General features: G+C 44.9%; 1 protein-coding gene across 1 annotated transcript in view; it reads left to right on the top strand.

Moving 5' to 3' along the window:
* Positions 1–18,727, top strand: part of LOC147708724 (uncharacterized) — a 222,161-nt gene extending 203,434 nt beyond the window's left edge. Inside the window, exons 19-21 of the mRNA XM_086925770.1 lie at positions 13,958–14,047; positions 17,248–17,337; positions 18,635–18,727. Coding sequence (XP_086781896.1) covers positions 13,958–14,047; positions 17,248–17,337; positions 18,635–18,727 — 273 coding nt within the window. The remainder of the gene's footprint in view (positions 1–13,957; positions 14,048–17,247; positions 17,338–18,634) is intronic.
* Positions 18,728–18,982: the final 255 nt, after the last annotated feature.

Genomic DNA, 18,982 nt, shown 5'->3' on the forward strand with positions numbered 1-18,982 from the left:
CTGATCCAGAACGAGGCTGCCCGCCTGATCCACTGTCTACCAAGAGATCAACACGTCAGCCCCCTCTTAAAAAGCCTCCACTGGCTCCCGGTAGCTGCCCGCTGTAAATTCAAGCTGGGTTGCATCATCTCCAAATCCCTTGCCGGTCAGGGTCCCCTCTTCATCTCCTCCCTCCTCCACCCCTATGTCCCCCCTCGTACTCTCCGGTCTTCCCAATTGGCCTTGTTATCAATTCCTAGATACAAGAGGAAGAAACATGGCGGCCTTAAGTTTTCCTTCTTGGCCCCCACTTTTTGGAACTCCCTCCCCCTTCCTCTTAGGTTGTCCAATCCGTACCCCAAATTCAGATCCTCCCTTAAAACTTTTCTTTTCATTGATTCCTACAAATAACTTGTTTCTCGGTTTTTTTTCATCCGCTCTCTCCTTTGTGGCGCCAAGAAACCTAACGGTGTTAGTCGCGCCTTAGAAATTTATTTAACATAACATAACATTTCTGCCCCCCCTGGGAGGCAGATGGGTCAATAGCCCCTTATCTGCTCCTCCGGGAGGAGGGGGGCAGAAAGTCCACTAGGCACCAGGGATTTTTTTTCCTGCAAAGTTCAGGTTGGGCCGCCCAGAACAGGCATGTCAATGCCCCCACCCCCCCCCCAAAAAAGCCACAGTCATTCTATGCCCCCCAGAGGAAGATGGGGCAGTAGCCCCTGATATGCCCCCTGGGGGGGGGGACAGAACGCCCACTAGGCACCAGGGATTTTTTTTATTACATAGGGGTGGGGGCTGCACAGATTGGGCATGCCAATACCCCTACCCCAAAACAAATTGGAACAGTCTTTCTGCCCCCCTGGGAGGCAGGTGGGGGAAATAGCCCCTTATCTGCCTCCATGGGCGGGACTGAAAACCCACCAGGAAATGCAACATTTTTCTCAATGGTCAGGGTGGGGGCTGTCCAGAATGGACATGCCAATGCCCCCACCCCCTCAAAAATGCCAAATTCTTTCTGCCCCTCCAGGAGGCTGTTGGGGTCAATAGCCTTGACCCCCCTCCCCCCTAGGCACCAGGGATTATTCTGGCATTTTTGTATGTAGGAGTGGGGGCTGCCCAGAATTGGCATGCTGATGCCCGCCCTAAATATGAGGTTTGCAGGGGATTTTGGATAGGAAATCGTTGGGGGGTCCATACAAGCCATACCTCCATGAACTCCCACAGGTGTCTAGTTTTCAAAGATGTCTGGGTTTGGTAGGATTCCCTAGATGGCCACGAGTGTGGGGCCAAAAACCCAGGTGAGCCCCTTTGCAAAACCATGTGATAGGTCATTTTGAAATCTCCACAATGCCCGTCCCTGCAGCAGGTACTTGGCCCACCCACACAAGTGAGGTACCATTTTGTATCGGAAGACTTTAAAGAATGCGGGGTGGGTGGAAGTTAGTGGCTCCACATAGATTCCAGCACTTTTCATCACAGAAATGTGGAGAGAATTAGTTTTTTTTCAAAGTTTGAGGTTTGCAAGGGATTTTTGGTAAAAGAATCTGGTGAGAGCCACACAAGTCAACCCATCCTGGATTCTCCTGGGTGTCTAGTTTTCAAAAATGTATTGGGTTGGTAGGGTTTCCCTAGGTGCCAGCAGAGCTAAGGTTCACAATCCACAGTTAGGGACTTTGCCAAAAAAAAAATCAGTTTTCACTGTAAAAATGTAGTGTGTCCACTTTGCGTTTTGGCCATTTTCTTGTCTCAGGTACTAGGTCTACCCACTCAAGTTTGGTACCATTTTTATTTAGAAACATTGGGAAATGCGGGGTGGGTGGATTTTTGTGGATATACACAGATTCCAGAACTTTCCATCACATAATTTCAACCAATCAATCATTCAGGGGTTTATATCAATCAATCATTCAGGGTTTATATAGCATGCTACTCACCCCATGAGGGTCTCAAAGCTTCTGGGCAGGGGGGGGTTTGGGTGGGAGACAGCTCCAGATCAGTCGAATACCTAGGGCCCGATGTAGGTAAATCCCATTTACCGATTTTGAAATACCGAATCCTACCGATTCGGTATTTCAAAATCGGTAGATGGTATGTAGGTCCCAACATCTGGATTCGTTACCGAATCCTTAGCAATTCTTTAATTACCGATTCGGTAAATACCGAATCGGTAATGCCCATTCATTCCTATGGGCTTTGAAGCCCATAAGAATGATTAGCATTACCGATTCGGTATTTACCGAATCGGTAATTAAAGAATTCACAAGGGTGCAGGGGGTGTCACTTTGACACCCTCTGCACCCCCAAAACAGGCACAGGTGCCATGTGGCAGGCATACCTGCCCTAAGGGCAGGTCTGCCTGTCACATGACATAGGTGTGCATGCACACATGTGCATGCACACCGGAATCGGTATTTTACCATGGATTTGTATTCCATGGTAAAATACCGATTCTGTAAGCCATGTGCAGAAGGTACATTGCCTACCTACATTGCATTTTCGGTAATTTACCGAATCGGTAAATATTACCGAATCAGTAATTATTTTACCGATTCGGTACATATTACCGAATCGGTAAATTTACCGATTCGGTAATGATACCGATTCGGTAAAATTACCGAAAATGTGCCCCTACATCTCAATAGCCCTTTACCGATCGGAAACGGCCGAAAATCGGTATTTTCGGCCGATTCCGATCGGTAAAGGGCTACCTACATCTGGCCCTAAGTCTTGAGGTTCTTCCTGAACTTGTGCAGGGTCGGGGGAGCGTCTGATGTTCACCGGGAGCTCGTTCCAGGTCTTTGCTGGGATGTAGGAGAAGGCTCTTCCTCCGGTTTTGTTTCTGTGGATGCGGGGAACCTCTGCCAGGGCGAGGTTGGTGAAGCGAAGATTTCTCTTGGGTTTGTGGACGGAGGCTCTCTCGTTGAGGTATTTGGGTCCGATGTTGTTGTAGGAGTGAGTGATGAGTTTGAAAGTGACCCTCATCTTGACGGGGAGCCAGTGGAGGGTGTGTAGGTGTTGGGACATGTGCTTGAGCCGTGGAGTTCCAAGGACGAGTCTGGCTGCGGCGTTCTGGATGGCTTGCAGTCTGTGTAGGAGAGTTCTGTTGATTCCAGCGTAGAGGGCGTGCCGTAGTCAAGTCTGCTGGTTATGAGTGCGTGGGTGGCTGTCCTTTTGCAGTCAGAGGAGATCCATTTGAAGGACTTATGGAGGATGCGAAGGCAGTTGAAACTGGTGGAGGCAACGGCGTTGATCTGGCGGTTCATGGACAGGGAGGATTCGAGGATGATGCTGAGGTTCCGGGCGTGGTCAGTGGGGGTGGGTGGGATCCCAAGGGCAGGCAGCCACCAGGTGTTGTCCCAGACGGAGGAGCAGGGTCCAAGTATGAGGACTTCGGGTGTCTCTGAGTTGAGCTTCAGACAGCTGTCCTTCATCCAGGTTGCCACATTCTTCATTCCTTCCTGAAAGCAGAGTCTGGTGTCTTCAGGATTTTTCATGAGGGACAGCATGAGCTGTGTGTCATCAGCGTAGGATAGGATGCTGAGACCATGCTGTCTGACGATGGTGGCGAGGGGGGCCATGTAGATGTTGAAGAGAAGAGCGTAGGGCTGAAAGATGATCCCTGGGGTATCCTGCTGATGATATCGGTGGGTTCGGAGCAGAAGGGTGGGAGTCTGATCCTCTGGGTTCAGCCGGAGAAGAAGGATTGTATCCAGTCTAGGGCAGCTCCTTGTATCCCTGCGTCGTGAAGTCTGGCTGTGAGTGTGCGGTGTGACACAGTGTCGAAGGCCGCGGAGTGGTCCAGCAGGATGAGGGCCGCTGTGTGTCCCTGGTCCAGTAGCATGCAGATGTCATCAGTGGTGGCTAGAAGGGTGGTCTCAGTGCTGTGGTTGCTGCAAAATTCAGACTGGGAGGCATCTAGGATGGAGTTATAATCAACAAAGGCGGTCAGTTGGGTGTTCACAAGTCTCTCTGTGACTTTGGCAGCGAAGGGAAGGAGCGAGATGGGCCTGTAGTTTTTCAGGTCTGCAAGGGATTCTGAGTAACAGAACCTGGTGACAGCCACATAAGTCACCCCCTCCTGTTTTTCCCTGTGTGTCTAGTTTTAAAAAATGTATAGGTTTGCTAGGTTTCCCTAGGTGCCAGCAGAGCTAGGGTTCAAAAGCCACAGCTAGGCACTTTGCAAACAAAAGGGTCAGTTTTTACAGTAAAAATGTGGTATGTCCACGTTGTGTTTTGGGCCGTTTCCTGTTGCGAGCACTAGGCCTACCCACACAAGTGAGATACTATTTTTATTGGTAGACTTTCGGGAATGCAGGATGGGTGGAATTTTCTGGGCCCACATAGATTCCAGCACTTTCCACTACAGAAATGTGAGGAACATGTGTTTTATGTGACAAAGTTTGAGGTTTGCAAGGGATTCTGAGTTACAAGACCTGGTGAGAGCCACATAAGCCACCCTCTCCTGAATTTCCCTGGGTGTCTAGTTTTCAAAAATGTATAGGTTTACCACGTTTCCCCAGGTTCAAAATCCACAGCTAGGCACTTTGAAAAAAAAGAGTCAGTTTTCACTGTAAAAATGGGGTGTGTCCACGTTACGTTTTGGCATGTTTCCTGTCTTGGCACTAGGCCTACCCACACAAGTAAGGTATGATTTCTATCAGAAGACTTTGGGGAATGTGAGATGAGTGGAAACTTTGTGGATCCACGTACATTCCAGAAATTTTCCTCACAGAAATGTGCGGAAATTGTTTTTTTTGCAACAAATTTTGAGGTTTGCAAGAGATTCTGGGTAACAGAACCTGGTGATAGCCAAACAAGTCAACCCTCCTGGATTTCCCTGGGTGTCTAGTTTTAAAAAATGCGTAGGTTTGTTATGTTTCCCTAGGTGTCGGTAGGCCTAGGGTCCAAAATTCACAGCTAGTCACTTTGAGAAAAAAGGGTCATTTTCACTCTAAAAATTTGGTGTGTGTCCACGTTGCATTTTGGCCTGTGGTGGGCACTAGGCCTACCCATATGAGTGAGGTACCATTTTTATTGGAAGGCTTTGGGGAATTCGGGGTGCATGGAATTTTGTAGATCCATGAAGATTCCAGAACTTCCCATCACAGAAATGTGAGGAAATTGTGTTTTTTTTCAAAGTTTGAGGTTTGGGAAGGATACTGGTTAACCGAACCTGGTTAGAGCTGCACAAGTCTCCCCCTTCCTGGATTCCACTGGGTGTCTACTTTTTAAAACTGTACAGGCATGCTAGATTTCCCTAGGTTCCAGCAGAGCTAGGGTTCAAAATCCACAGCTAAACACTGTAAAAAAAGGTCAATTTTTTCTGTAAAAATGTGGTGTGTCCACATTGCATTTCGGCCCCTTTTCCTGACACTAATCCTACCCCCACAAGTGAAAGTACCATTTTTATGGTGAAACTTAGAGGAACACAAATGTGTAGAGCAACTGATATTCTGTATTGAGTTTGTATGCATTTCTGCCTTGACAATGTGTAAAAAAGATGTCACTTTGGAAATGTCCTATAATTCACATGCTAGTATGGGTTTCCACAATTCCGGAGATGTGCAAATGGCTACTGCTTCTAAACTCTATATTTTGTTCCCATTTTGGAAATACATAGGTGTCCTTGATACCTATTTTTCACTCTTTATATTTTACCAAATTAATTGCTATATACCCGGTACACAATGAAAAACCATTCAAAGACCTAGCTCAGTTATTGGCTCTGGGTTCCTCTGGTTCTTGGTGAATGTTGGAGCTGGCCCTTTTTGCAGGGTTATCCCCAAACTTGTTGCTTCTTCCTCCCTTATTTTTCCTGACCTGTGGATGTTGACAATAGGACTCTGGGCACTTTACCACTGCTGATCAGTGCTAAAGTGCATATGCTCTCTGTGTAAATTGTTATTGTGATTTGATATACATGATTGGCATATTTGTATTACCAAGAAGTCCCTAGTAAAGTGCACTGAGTGTGCCAGGGCTGGTGATGACAAATGCTACTAGTGGGCATGCAGCACTGATTGTGCCACCTACATAAGTAGCCCTAAAATGGTGTCTCAGGCCTGCCACAGCAGTGCCTGTGTGCAGTCAGTGAACTACCATGTCCTCCTGGTCAGTGTCCCCACTGACCAGGCCTAACCCTTCCCTTTCTGTGCACATTGGTCACCCCTATGGAAGGCCCAAGGTACCGCCTTGGGCAGGGTGCAGTGTATGTGAAAGGTAGAGTATGTGCTTGTGCAGGTGACATGCTCTAGTAGTGAATTATAGCCATTTTCGTTTTTCACAGCTGCAAGGCTATCTTGCTCCATAGGCTATCATGAGGGATGCTGGCTACAGTGGCTACCAGCATATCTTCCCATAGGAACAAGATAGGACATAAAAGTCTAGTATCCCTGAACTCAGAATTTGTCTGACCTTTCTGTGTGCCTTGGCCTGTTTGTGAATTGACTGTCTGGTTTGGGAGTGACAGGGGCTGGGGATTCCCCAGGAGGCTGGCTGAGTCAGCCCTAGGCTGAATGACTGCATTTGCAACTTGAGTGGTGGGAGGAGATAGCACCTGGGCCTGAATAGGGCTGTGCCTACCTTCCACAATGCTGGCTCCACCTCCTGCTGGGCCGCTGACGACCCTGCCCCTCACTCTGAAAGGAAAGGAGAAGCCAGGAAAACAAAGTGCTCGAGGAACACCCCAAACTGGTTCAGACCGGGCTCAGGGCCCACTTGCACAAAGAGAACAAAGACTTTTAGGGGTATAAGTACAGGACCCCTGACAACAGAAAATGAGATCATCCTGGAATAAAGAAGGAACCTCTGCCAAGGAGAAAGCTGAAACTGAAGAAGGAAGACTGTCCTGCTGTTGCTCTGATGGACTGACCTGCTGTTGCTTTGCTGCAAGGAGAGGGGAAGGACTTTGCTTTGTGCTGTGTCCCCTGTCTTGAAGGAATCTCCAAGGTCCTGAGAAGAGCTGGCTCCCTGTTCTGAAGTCCCAGGAACAAAAGGACTTCACCCCTAGCTTCCCTGAACTCTACTGAGAGAGTTCTGTCCTTCCTTGAGTGTGTGGCCTATGTGTGGTGCCTCTAGAAGTTGTACCTGTGTTAGGAAGCTGGAAACTAAGCTTTTAAAGACTTTCTGCAAGTTTTGTCGCATCGCTCGCTTGCAGAGCGCATCCCCAACAGTGAGAGGAAATTCCCGCCGCTGCGAAGGTCGAGATCGTCGCAGCGCCTGTTGCCGCTGCCAGAGCCGCCGCATCCTTCGTTTGCGGGATGCACCAGACCGGTGCAGGAAGATTACCATCGCTGCGAGTGTCGTCGCAGAACCTGTCGTCGCTGGGTGAGATTGCTGCACTGCTTGCTTGCGGACCGCATCACGTCGCTGCAAGTGTCATCGCAGAAGCCATCGCATCGAGGAGCTGCGAGAGAGAGATCACCGCTGGTCCGTGCATCGTCGCCCCAGAGATCGTCGCAACTCCAAAGATCATCGCATCGTGCCTTTGCGAGAGAAAACTTCCCACGGAACCTACGCACCGAAATCCATACAACTCCGCCTTCCTCCCCTACAGACCGGATTCGTCGCAACCCGCCCGCTGCTGCAGCGGGGTTGTCGCATCACCTCCCCGGGGTCTCAGGAGCAACGCATCGCTTGTTTTCCACTGCACCAGCTTCTGCTTTGGAACTTTGTCACATTCAAAAGGTACTATTGGCTAAACGTGACGCAACTGTGAACTTTTCATGCAACTGTGAATTATTTTATCGCAACCTTAAGAACTCTTTTGCAACCATATTTTTTAACTGTGTATGTTGGATTTTTGTTGTTTTGGTCTTGTGTAGTTTAGATTAAATACTTTTATTTTTCTAAACTGTTGTGGAGTCAGATTGTGGTGTTTTCACTGTGTTACTGTGAGTGTTGGTACACATACTTTACACATTGCTTTTGGATAAGCCTGACTGCTTGTGCCATGCTAACAAGGGAGTGATCAGAGGTTATCTAAAGAGTGTTTCCTCCTTACCCTGACTAGAACCAAGGGTCCCTATTTGGACAGTGGTACCTACCTCTGCCAACTAGAGACCCCAATTCTAACAGTGAACCTACAAGTCCTATATATCCCCACAACCAGAAGGGTCCAGTGGATTTAAGGGTATATTGCTGTAAAGAAATCTGAAATACCTAGAAGATGTTACAGGTGAAAACGTTGGCACAAATAGCTGTTTTTTTATCTCATTTTCCATTTTTCTAATTTTCAACTATTAGTTTCTATTAAAAAAAACCTGAAAGGATCTACACAAATGACCCCTAGCTGAATTCAGAAATGTGTCTACTTCAGAAATGTATAGTTTTCCATGATCCATTATTTCTTCCAATTCTATTTTTACCACTAACTGGAAGGAGGTTGGTGCAAAAAAAGTAGCAAAAATAGGCTATGTCCCAGTAAAATGCCCAAACTGTTAAAACATATGGGTTTTCCGGCAAAATTCTGTCTGTTCCTCAAAGCTGGGAAGATGGAGATTTGAGTACCACAAACTGTTTGATAATACCATGTGCAGGGGAAAGAACTGATGCTTTCTTCTGCAGCACTTTTTCCCCACATTTCCACAAAAAAGAAAAGAAATGTGATTTGCTGTCTTTTGGCTCATTTTTGGGACCCCTCCAGGGGAATCCACAAACCCTGGGTATCTTTAAAATTCCAATGATGTTGGAATAAAAGGACGCAAGTTTGGTGTGGATACCTTATGTTGACAAAAAGTTACAGGGGCCTAAGCGTGAGCTACCCCAAATAGTCAAAAAAAGGCTTATAACCAGAGGGATGGTGGGGAAGACCTAATAGCTAAGAGGTTAAGGCTTTTGTCTGCCATCACTTGTGATTTCCTCAAAACAATATTGATGGTACTGGAGCATTTATGATCACCTTTTGACTTAGGCAGAGTGCCATGGGTGACTGAAGAGGTTTGAAATAGAATGCAAATGCTGCTGAGGGCTGAAATTAAAATGTTACAACTGCATTGCACCACATGGATGCCTTACTGTCCAGGCATTTTCAAAGGAAGAACATTTTAAGTGAATTAATGCACATATCAGCAGAGGAAAAAGCTGCATAGTACACCGTCAGCACCCCTCTTTCTCACTTGCCATCAATATGTTGATGTTACCTACGTCCTCCAAAGAGCTACCGTAGGCTTTTCTTCTTCACAGCATGATTCTCGCTACTCACGAACCCTTTCCTAGTCTTTGCCTTTATTTCTGGCTCAATGGGCTTCTCACATACCATCAATCTATTTTCTATTCTAAATCTATTCACAGTAAACAAATTAATTAGGCTGCATTTTACTCAAAATATTTGTTTAGACTGCCAGTCTTGCTATAAGTAATCACTGGTTTTCTCCTCCAAAAATAGTCAGGTGTCTTCTTACACATGGATCATTACTTCTTTACTCTAGATCCTTGTTTGTGTACCAAAGGAAATGATAAAGCTAAAGGGAAAAAGACATGTACATCAGCTAAAAAAATCAATTTTTTTCTTTGTACTTTCCATGTTTTCCTAATCATTGCCTTCATACCTCCCAAGTTAGCTAAGTATATAACACGCTCTGCTGGGCCTGCCAGCCTTTCTGCTGGAGAAGTTGCAAAGCCAAATCTTGCAGTCAGGCAGTACCATATGGGGCAGACAGAATGGTGGAATTTGAGTTTGTGTAATTCTGTGGGATTACATTGAAAATTCTGCGGAATTCAGCAATGGAGCGGAGTGTGCATGTGCTGCTATTTTCTTAGGGCTAAATGCACCCTCGCAACCAAAAATGGATGTGAGGATGCTCTAAGAAATAGCGCTGCCAAATACCAAATTCACTGCAATACCTTCCCATCGGTGCCACTGTTAAATACTCGGAGTACATAAGCCTTAAATACTCTGAGTATGCAAGGGCACCAAGAGGTATGCACATCAGTGAAGTCAGTGGTTTTTAAGCAGGGACAGAAGAGGGAGCTGTCCCTCTATGTTTAAAAATAACTGCAGATTAAAGTTTGACTGCTGATCATTAAACATAAAAGGTGACTAAATTGAAGTGAGTGCTTGGTTGGTTGTAGAGTAACTGAGTCCATGGATAGGTGGAGCGATGAAAGTACATGCATATGAATGGATGAAGAGGCTAGTGCCGTGTGTTGGATAAGTAAGTCTGAGGTTGAATGTGGCAGTGTGCAGGGGCATGGGTAGGCTGCGATGAAGTGGGAACCCAATTGTATGGAGACATCTGGGTGGAGGAATCAGAGCTTAAAGAGTAAGTTGTGGTGGTGACGTAGGAGAAGGCTGCACAAAAGCACTGCATGATGGAACACTGAGCAAAGAAGGGAGCACCTTACCAGGTTGAAGTGATACTGAGGGGTTGGGTAGCTGGTCATCTTTTGCTGCTGGGCCATGTAGCCCCAGACCAAATTTCCTATCTGTACCAGTTCTTCAGCTGCAGTGTAATTGAGGCTTTTTGCCTTGCTGCATGATTATCGCTGACCTGGAACACCCTTCTTTGTCTTTCCCTTTATATCTGGATAAATGGTTACTCATTACTCATGTTACCTTCCCCTGAAATGTTTCTTCCGGCATACCAACAATGTAATTTCCATTTTTAACCTGTTCATCCTAAATAAATTAATTGGGCTACACATTACCCAAACTATTTTTTAGGCATTGACCCAAATTTGCTAGAAGTAATCCTCGATCATGCCACAAAGTGGTCAGACTTAAACATAATCTGTCTTCCCACTTAGACGATCACCTGTAGGCTGCACAACAGTAAAAAGCAAAATGTCTTTCATTGTGGAGCTAGAGAGACTGTATGTGTGTGGATAGAGGAGATTGCCCTTATACTGAATCTTGCCTAATGCTTTTTTGGTATCTTCACAACAAGAACCCAGCCCTGCCACACTCGAAGTGGAATAGACCAGGGGCCAGATGTATGACCTTTTTTAGCGGCCCCAAACGCGGAATCGGCCCGTTTGTGACTGCAAAAAAAGGTGGTGGTATGTACAAACGCTATTTTGCGAGTCAGTGACTCGCAAAATAGTGTTTGCAAGTTGCTATTAGGAAGGGGCATGCCAAGGGCGTCCCTTCCTAATAGCGAGTCATAATTGTATGTACCATTGTTTTCCAACCGCATTTGTGTTTGCAAAACATTTGAAGTTTACAGCCTACTTCAAGTAGGTGGTAAGCCACTCCCAAATGGACTGAATTTGGAAAAAAAGTTGCTTATTAAAAATTCAAACACAGACATTGGGGTCTGCTATCCCCAACAGATGGGGACTTTGGGACGAGAGAAGGAGATATGTATTCAAGGAAGAGAACCGAACGGGACTCAGCAATTTGAGCACCTAGCGGTAAAATCATTGCCTCTCGCACTCCTGTTATCATCGTGGACACTTGACATCACTTATAACGTTTTGTGATCCTAGCCCATAATTTATTCAGCAATGCAGATAATGACACATAGGTGGCTAGAACCGGCAAAGATAGTCGACCAGCCCCTGTTAACTACATTTCCCATGATACCCAATACGTCGCACGGGCAGAGCGCGCAACGTCAGGACGCTGACAATGTGGTCACGTGGGTCGCGGAACTCTGTAGATGGCTTTAAGAACCTTTCACCGACACCGCGCCTACTAATTGCGCGGTGTCACGGATTGCAGGCTATCAGGAGACGGTGTGCCTACGGAACAGTAAGGAGGGGGCTCAAGGGGTGAATACATGGGCAGCATTCAACAGAAGGGACCCGATGGCGGCACCTGAGCGCTCGATACATGGAGGGCGCATTAGACCTTTGGTGTGCCTCGGGATACAGGAGAACAAAAGGTAACATCTCCACCCGTATTACTGTATTACAGGTTGTGTTCTCTGGCGACCTCCCTGCCGGACACCAGTTCGGGTTTATGGATCTCATAAACTCGGTGAGTAAGCAATACGGGAGAACACATTAATGAGGATTTTGACAGGCAATTTATTTATGATGCGAGATATGAGTGTGTAGGCGGGCTCTCTTGCACATAGAGAGGGGGGTCCAGAAGATGCGCAAATGCATACAGTGGTAATGATGTTGAAAACCTTGAGGCAATGGACGAACAGTTGTGTTCGCTTCATATACCCAGGGGGGCATGTCCCAGTAATGGGCAGCGAACCATGAGCAGGTGCTTGGGTACATTACCTAACCAGTATTCATTTGACGTAGGCTTATTTTAAGGAGGCTTGATAATAGTAGATGGACAGGAAGAGAGTGGAAAATTAATTGGTTGTTTCTATCATCTCATCTCGTGCTCCTGCAGTGAATGTATTCCCGCACTACAGGGATCAGTCTCCACACATAACTTAGGAACGGCACGGATCTAGTGGACCTGCCTGTTCCCTGGGATCCATCGTCCGAATTACGGGAGGACCCAGAGTGGCACTGATTGAGACGGTCCTGAAGAAGACCGGAGTGACATATAGAGGCACACAAGAAGCGGTCGAAACATGTTGACTTTAGCAGTGGTAGGAGGGAAGCCTTGAGATTCCTAATTTTCTCCTTAAGGCACTTCCCATCCTTTTCCTATTTTTAATCCTGATAGGGGTACCAAGGAAAGTTTAATAAAGATACTTGTTTGGTTGGCACCCCTAATCAGTTTTAAGCACTTCCCTTGAACTGCACTTTTGGTCGCACTTTCAGTTTTGGTCACTGGGTGTTTGCACAGCTCTCACCGCAATTCATGTTATGTGTTGTATTATGTTGAACTACTCTGGTTGTACGTCTTGTTAAGTGGAATTTATTATTTTTCCCCCTCCCTTATGCTCCGCCCTGAGTGTGGCTACACCAGGGCATATTGTAAGTAGGCCCAATTATGAAGCATGTTACATACTTCGGTATGTGAGTGAGAGCAGTTTTTCCAAACAGAGCAATTTGCCTGATTGGGGCGTTTGTGTTTTGTTTGTGTGGTCTACTCTATACACCCCCTGTGTGTGTACACCCCCAACAGACCACCATCCCTCTGTTTGCAGGCCATTCCCAATGATTCACAAATTGTGACCTGCCTCTTGAATATTAATGAGGCAGGTACCTTGCAACCCAATTGAAAATCGCAAATAGTGTCACAGACACTGTTGTACATTCTATTTTGTGAGTCGCAAAACGTCGCAATTTGAGATTCGCTAAAGAGAATGGTCGTACATCTGGCCCCAAAAGCCTTGTCCCTTATGATAGTGAAAGTCAAAGAATAAGTGAGAGGTAATCAGTGGATAGGGATTTAGCTTGTTTTTTAAATGTTTCCATGCTAGCTGTAATGGAATGGCCTAGATCAATATGTTTTAAAAATATTTCACCACTGGATATTCTAAAACCGCATTATCCCTCATCCCATCTTTTTTCCATAAGGCTAACTATAGAGTGATCAAATAAGCCAGTTTTAGGCACCCAGATCAGATTCCAAATCCTTGGCCAACTTAAGCCACCTACAGTTGCCACATTGATGTCATCTCCATCCCTCCTAGCCCACTCTGGGTGCTTCATGTTTATGCCATGATTGCAAATGGTCAGGAATCACCTCTTTTGTGTCTTTTCATCTTAACTCCTGCATCTTCTTTATGGTTCTTTGCACAGAAGGAAACAGTGTATGAGTTTTCTTTGCAAATAGCAAAGACATATTTTGCTTGACCACTCCCCAGACACTTCAAAAAACTCAATTTTCAGGTTTTATTCGATAGATGGGCATTCTAAAGCTTTCTTTCCATGCATTAAAGCATCAGCCCTATGCACAGAAAACAGCTTTACGAAACTGAATTCCGTTTTCTACTTAATTATTCATTCCTCTCTGATAGTTTTAAGAATATGCTTTGGTCCCGAAGTACATCTATAGGTTGTTATTTCGAAAGTAGATAACATTACAATAGGAGAACTACAGCTAGGTAAAAATAAAGGGCTCTGTTTTGGCTGTTGGGAGTTATCTTGCCTGATTCTTTTTTCGGACTCTTCACAGTTGCCAGACTTACGCACCTCAGATGGAAAACAAGAGAGCAGCATCGCATTGGTGTGTCGCCTTATAAATCACACTTCAGGAAGGCAGAGGGTAAGTGATCAGTGGACATGCCCATGTGTGAGTATTTCCTTTTTCGCAACCCAGTGCATGCTGTTACAATTCTCTATTAGTGAATTGTCTTTAACCCCTTGTATGCTGATGACGGAACCGCTCCGTCATCAGCTGCGGTGGCGCTGTGCTGATGACAGGGCGGTTCCGACATGGCCATGCGCGGCGCGAATTCCGCGCCTGCGCTGAGCGTTCTATTGAGCGGGCGGTGCCATGACGGAACTGCTCCATCATAAGCACAGCGCAACCGACGCTGGTGATGGAGCGGTTCCGTCACCAGCATGCACCCGCCGCTCTTCCGCCCCGCCCCCCTTAGCACTGCGGCGGAAAAGCCGCCGCAGTGAAGGGGTTAAATCTTCTGCAAACTTTTATACCCTTCCCCCCCAAATGATCAAATCTCTAAACTATTGCTTTCTCATTCTGAAAATGCAATTAAGCTCTAAGGGGAAAATCTACTTTTCATGCAGCGCAGAGCGACAAGCAAAGTTACTGTGGTGTGTTGCGTGGAACGGAGAGAGCTGGACAGTGTCACAACTACACAGATAGTGCACTGCTGCCATTTTCCCAAGTTCTTGTTCTCCTTAAGGTTGCCTAGTGCCATGCAGAAACTTTTGTACCACAAGGTTTTGTACCGAAATGATAACCCTCCAGTACAAAATACTTTGCTTAGACTTACTTCTAAACTTTGCCACGTTGTACATCTTCTTTATACACGTGCAATGAGTGAACAAAAAAGTATTTCTCCTACTTTGTGCCTTTCTCATGGAGGCATATTTTTTTAGTGTAAACCCCTGTTTACCTCCGTTAGTAGATGGAATGCCCATGTACCACCCATGTAACACCCCTTGACATAAAGTAATGCAAAGTAACACAAACAGCTACTTTGCGTTATTCTTAGTCAACCTTCCTCACAAATAAACGTTTGGACTGAAAATTGAAAACTTTATCAAGACTTTGCACCAGTGCTCATCTCTTTTTGTGACTTTGCACCAACACAAAGCCTTGATAAATCTGACCCTACATTCTTATTTTATCTAACTCAGACCAATGTTGTCTCCATCCAGCTAGCCCTAAATAACCACTTAATGCTGACACCATGATTCTTGAGAAACTTTTAGGTTTATTTGTTAATTAAGCACTCACTTCATGTCAACTTTTTCTAGGCTTCCGTAAGACACATGTTGTATAGGGATGACTGTTATTGCATGACATTCTTATTGTTTCTAATTGTATTGATAAGTGGTTGTGCAAGCAAGAAATAATTTGATCAAGGTTAGTTTTGATTCCTGAAGGTCAGGTTACTAATAGTATTATTAGTGTGTGGGCGGAGGATATCGAAAAATTGAAAGCCACTGACTCTGAAGTGTGTTCTACAATTGGCTCCAGTAACCACTAAAAGGTTGATTGCTTTGAATCTTAGATGGTAAGCTGGTGGTGTATGATTTTATTCTGTAGGTATAAGGGTGTTGAACCTTAACCCTTTCCTTGCTGCCGTCGGCCATTGGCCGACGGCAGCACTACCTTCCCAGTGCTGCCGTCCGCCAATGGCCGACGCGGCCCCGCCCGCGCACGGAAACGCCTGCACCGCGGCGGAATTACCGCCGCGGTTAACGAGTCAAAGGCAGTTGAAGGTTAGGCAAAGTGAGACTATTTTATTGAGGCGTGATTGGTCTATGCTTTTGTATGTGGAAAAAATGTGAATGGTAAACGTTGAACGGCAAGTTTCCGTTTTTCATAGTACTTTGGTTTGGCAGGGGGAGTGATGTACAGGAAATAGCCGTAGTCACAATTACTGATGTTTCTACCTTCAGAGGGGGTATTTTTTGGGATGAGGGGCAAGATTTTCTTGAGGAGCTATATTTAGTAGAAAGTGGTATTGGCCACTGCTTCTGTCAGTTGAGACTGGGGTTTGTGGCTATATAAAGACTATGACCCTGACTTTGGTTTTCATGGAACAATGTCTCCAAAGAAGGTTGGGAATCAGAGTGCCAGTATTTTGTAAGGGAGATGGGGTGTCTCAGCACCTGGATTTCTATTTTGGAGCCAGGGTGTGTCAGGCTGCTCGGAGTCATCCACATCTGTATTACTTTGAGGTCTTCTTTCACATTCATGAGTTGCTTCCTATGACCTGCAAGTAAATCTACAAGTCATCATCTTAGGAGTGGAAGGTAAGGCTGTGTCGTATAGGTCAGAATGAAGGATGATGCAGTATTCTTCATGTGACCTCGCAGGGTGGGAGATTTCAAACAACTGGAGTGGAGTGGTCAATGATGTGTGCAACAGACCGGTTATAGTGTAGCTGAATCTCACAAGCTGACCCAGATATCCACTGGTGCAGTTTCTGTCCCATGTTTTAAGCAGATTTATTGTAAGGGAAAATGAATTCCTTATATATTTTAAATAATGGGAAAGGTTGTCAGTTTTTGCCCTCATATTTTGTTGCAGAGGGTTTTGCATTAACGAGCCCCCGGTTACTGAAGGAGTCTTAATTTTCCTTGTTAGTGTGATTGCTTATGAATTATATAAGATAATATCGCTCATGCATCAGAATGATCATTTCGGAAGGAGAAAAATCAATGGAAAGAGTTGTAAACACTAAACATTGAAGGAAAACATGCAATTGCTTCTGAGTGGGGCTTTCATTGCCTGTAAGGAAGAATACCCTTCTACAGTGGTTCATTAGTGCCTAGGGTGTTATAAGTTTCAGTGTGAGCATGTAATTGGTTGGTGACAGCTTGTCCGGCAATGGTATCTTCCATCCCTTTAATTACCAACTACTGGCCTACCCACATGGCTGGGTCCAAGCTGGGGTGTGACCAAAATAGCAATCCATTTAACACAGATATTTGTGACTGGGGGTGAATGTTTGCATTGTTCAGCATTCCGTCCATCATTTGTTCCTTTTGCCTACCCTATTAAGCAATCTTAGGAATGCTTATGTGCTAGAAACTCAACTGACATTGTACAGGTTTACTTCACTACATACAATCTAAAGTGGGTTCTGGAAACAAAATGGTAACAGAGAGTCTACGGGAGCGTACAATTCTTCTGCAGCTTATGCAGAGCAAACCGGGGAGACTAGAGAAAAGAAAGTGATTTTTGAGATGGGTAACATGCTTATTGACAGGGGCACAATACATTGACCGAGTGTTTCCCTCATTCTCTTTTTTGTGTCTTCACAGCACTCACTGTGGCATGGCACATCGGGAATGTTTCAGAGGAGCAGCCCTATACTTCTAAACCAGATCTATTACGTTTCTGAGAGAGAAAGGGTAAGCAACGGGGAATATCAATGGAGGGGTGTGAGCCATATGGTTGAGTATTTATTTGACCCCCACATGCATGGTTTATTGTTGTCCTTCAAAATGGGTGTCCAATATCCATCCTCATCTTCTACTACCTGCTCCTCCCCCTACAGAACGGATGTGTCTAATCTCTAAACTAAAATGGCTCCATGACAATCCTGTTACCCCCAATGACATCTCCTCCATCCTTCCAAGCCCTGTGTAGTTAGCTGATCTTTACATCAGTTCTCGCCTTCCAGTGCCCACTTCTTCCCCATAATCCCACATGATAGACAGATTTACTGACTTTGCAGGTTATGTTGAGGTTTGTGTCCATTTACAGATGGATGGTGAAACCTTATTTTACATATGTATTGTTTATACATCATTTAAAAAGCACCAGAGAAAGTTCAACTAATCTTAATCCATAATTGGCTTTTTGGGGAAAAAAACTATTTCTACACTATCTGTGATACTACTGTAATAAACTATGGAGCAAAATGTCTTTGTCTCAAACATACTGCGATAATTTCCATTAAAAAAGTTGTGATAACATATGATCTTTACAAAGTGAAAAATTGTGTGGAATCAGTTTTCACAAGTGCAAATTTCTGTGGCATGGCACTGAGTCTTTAGCACTTTCTGAGATTAGAAAAGTAAGCTGCTGAATCATGAGATCGGGTATCTCCGCCCATCCCAAACCTTTCAGGCCCTTATCACCCTGCCATTTCCTTGCAACTACCAAGAATCCTTACTTCAGGCTTGACTAGCTACTCCAGAACAGGGCTAAGTCTTTGACTTCTGGGAAGCGTATTCCTGGTTTTATGTGGATAAACAAGAACTACAAATCCCAGAGTGGAAAGTCAAAACCCACACCATTGCAGTTAGTTATGCCTGGATCTGGGAAACTTGGCAAGGAGCTCGGAAGCCTGGGGAGCTCGGATGTGCAGGGTCTACACTTTTATCGCGTAAACTTTGGTCCTGAGTTATTGTGCAACTGAGCACTTCATAACAATCATAAGAATTCAGGACAAATGTTAACACTTATCCTGTTTTTTACTTGTGCCGGAGGTGTACTGAAAGCCACATTACTTATAATAACTATATGTATTGAAACGTAGATAATGTAATTATTCAATGCAGTTTATGAATCACTATTGCTGTTTGGTCATGATTAGCTTATGTTTAGGGTTCAAGTTACCTATAAATGTAAAAATGTTTTCCATTTTTCTTTAACTCCCAACTGAAATGTATATTTATATATGTGTATCTCTTTCTTTTCCAGGCAACACAGCCTTTTCTCCCCAAACTAGTCAACTTCTTGAAAAAGAATGCTACACAGATAACTAACACTATTGCCAATATTCTTTTGGGATAATAAAAATAAGACTGCCAAGTGCATATTGTAAAATAAGAAAGAATGTCAAGGACCTTATTGAAAAATAAAATAGTTTGTTGCTGTTTACATGTAATTTGTGCAGCAGATTCAATTTGGTGTATGACTTCATCTTGTGTCTTGTTGCCCACCCTAGCTGTGCACTGTACATACACTTACTGACAAAGTCTTTAATTAACAGAGAAAGTTGATGAAAATTGTTTATGCTTTTGAAGAACACTTTTGGTTAAACTATTG

Source organism: Lissotriton vulgaris, chromosome 6 (genome assembly GCF_964263255.1).
Source record: "Lissotriton vulgaris chromosome 6, aLisVul1.2, whole genome shotgun sequence".
Taxonomy (NCBI): domain Eukaryota; kingdom Metazoa; phylum Chordata; class Amphibia; order Caudata; family Salamandridae; genus Lissotriton; species Lissotriton vulgaris.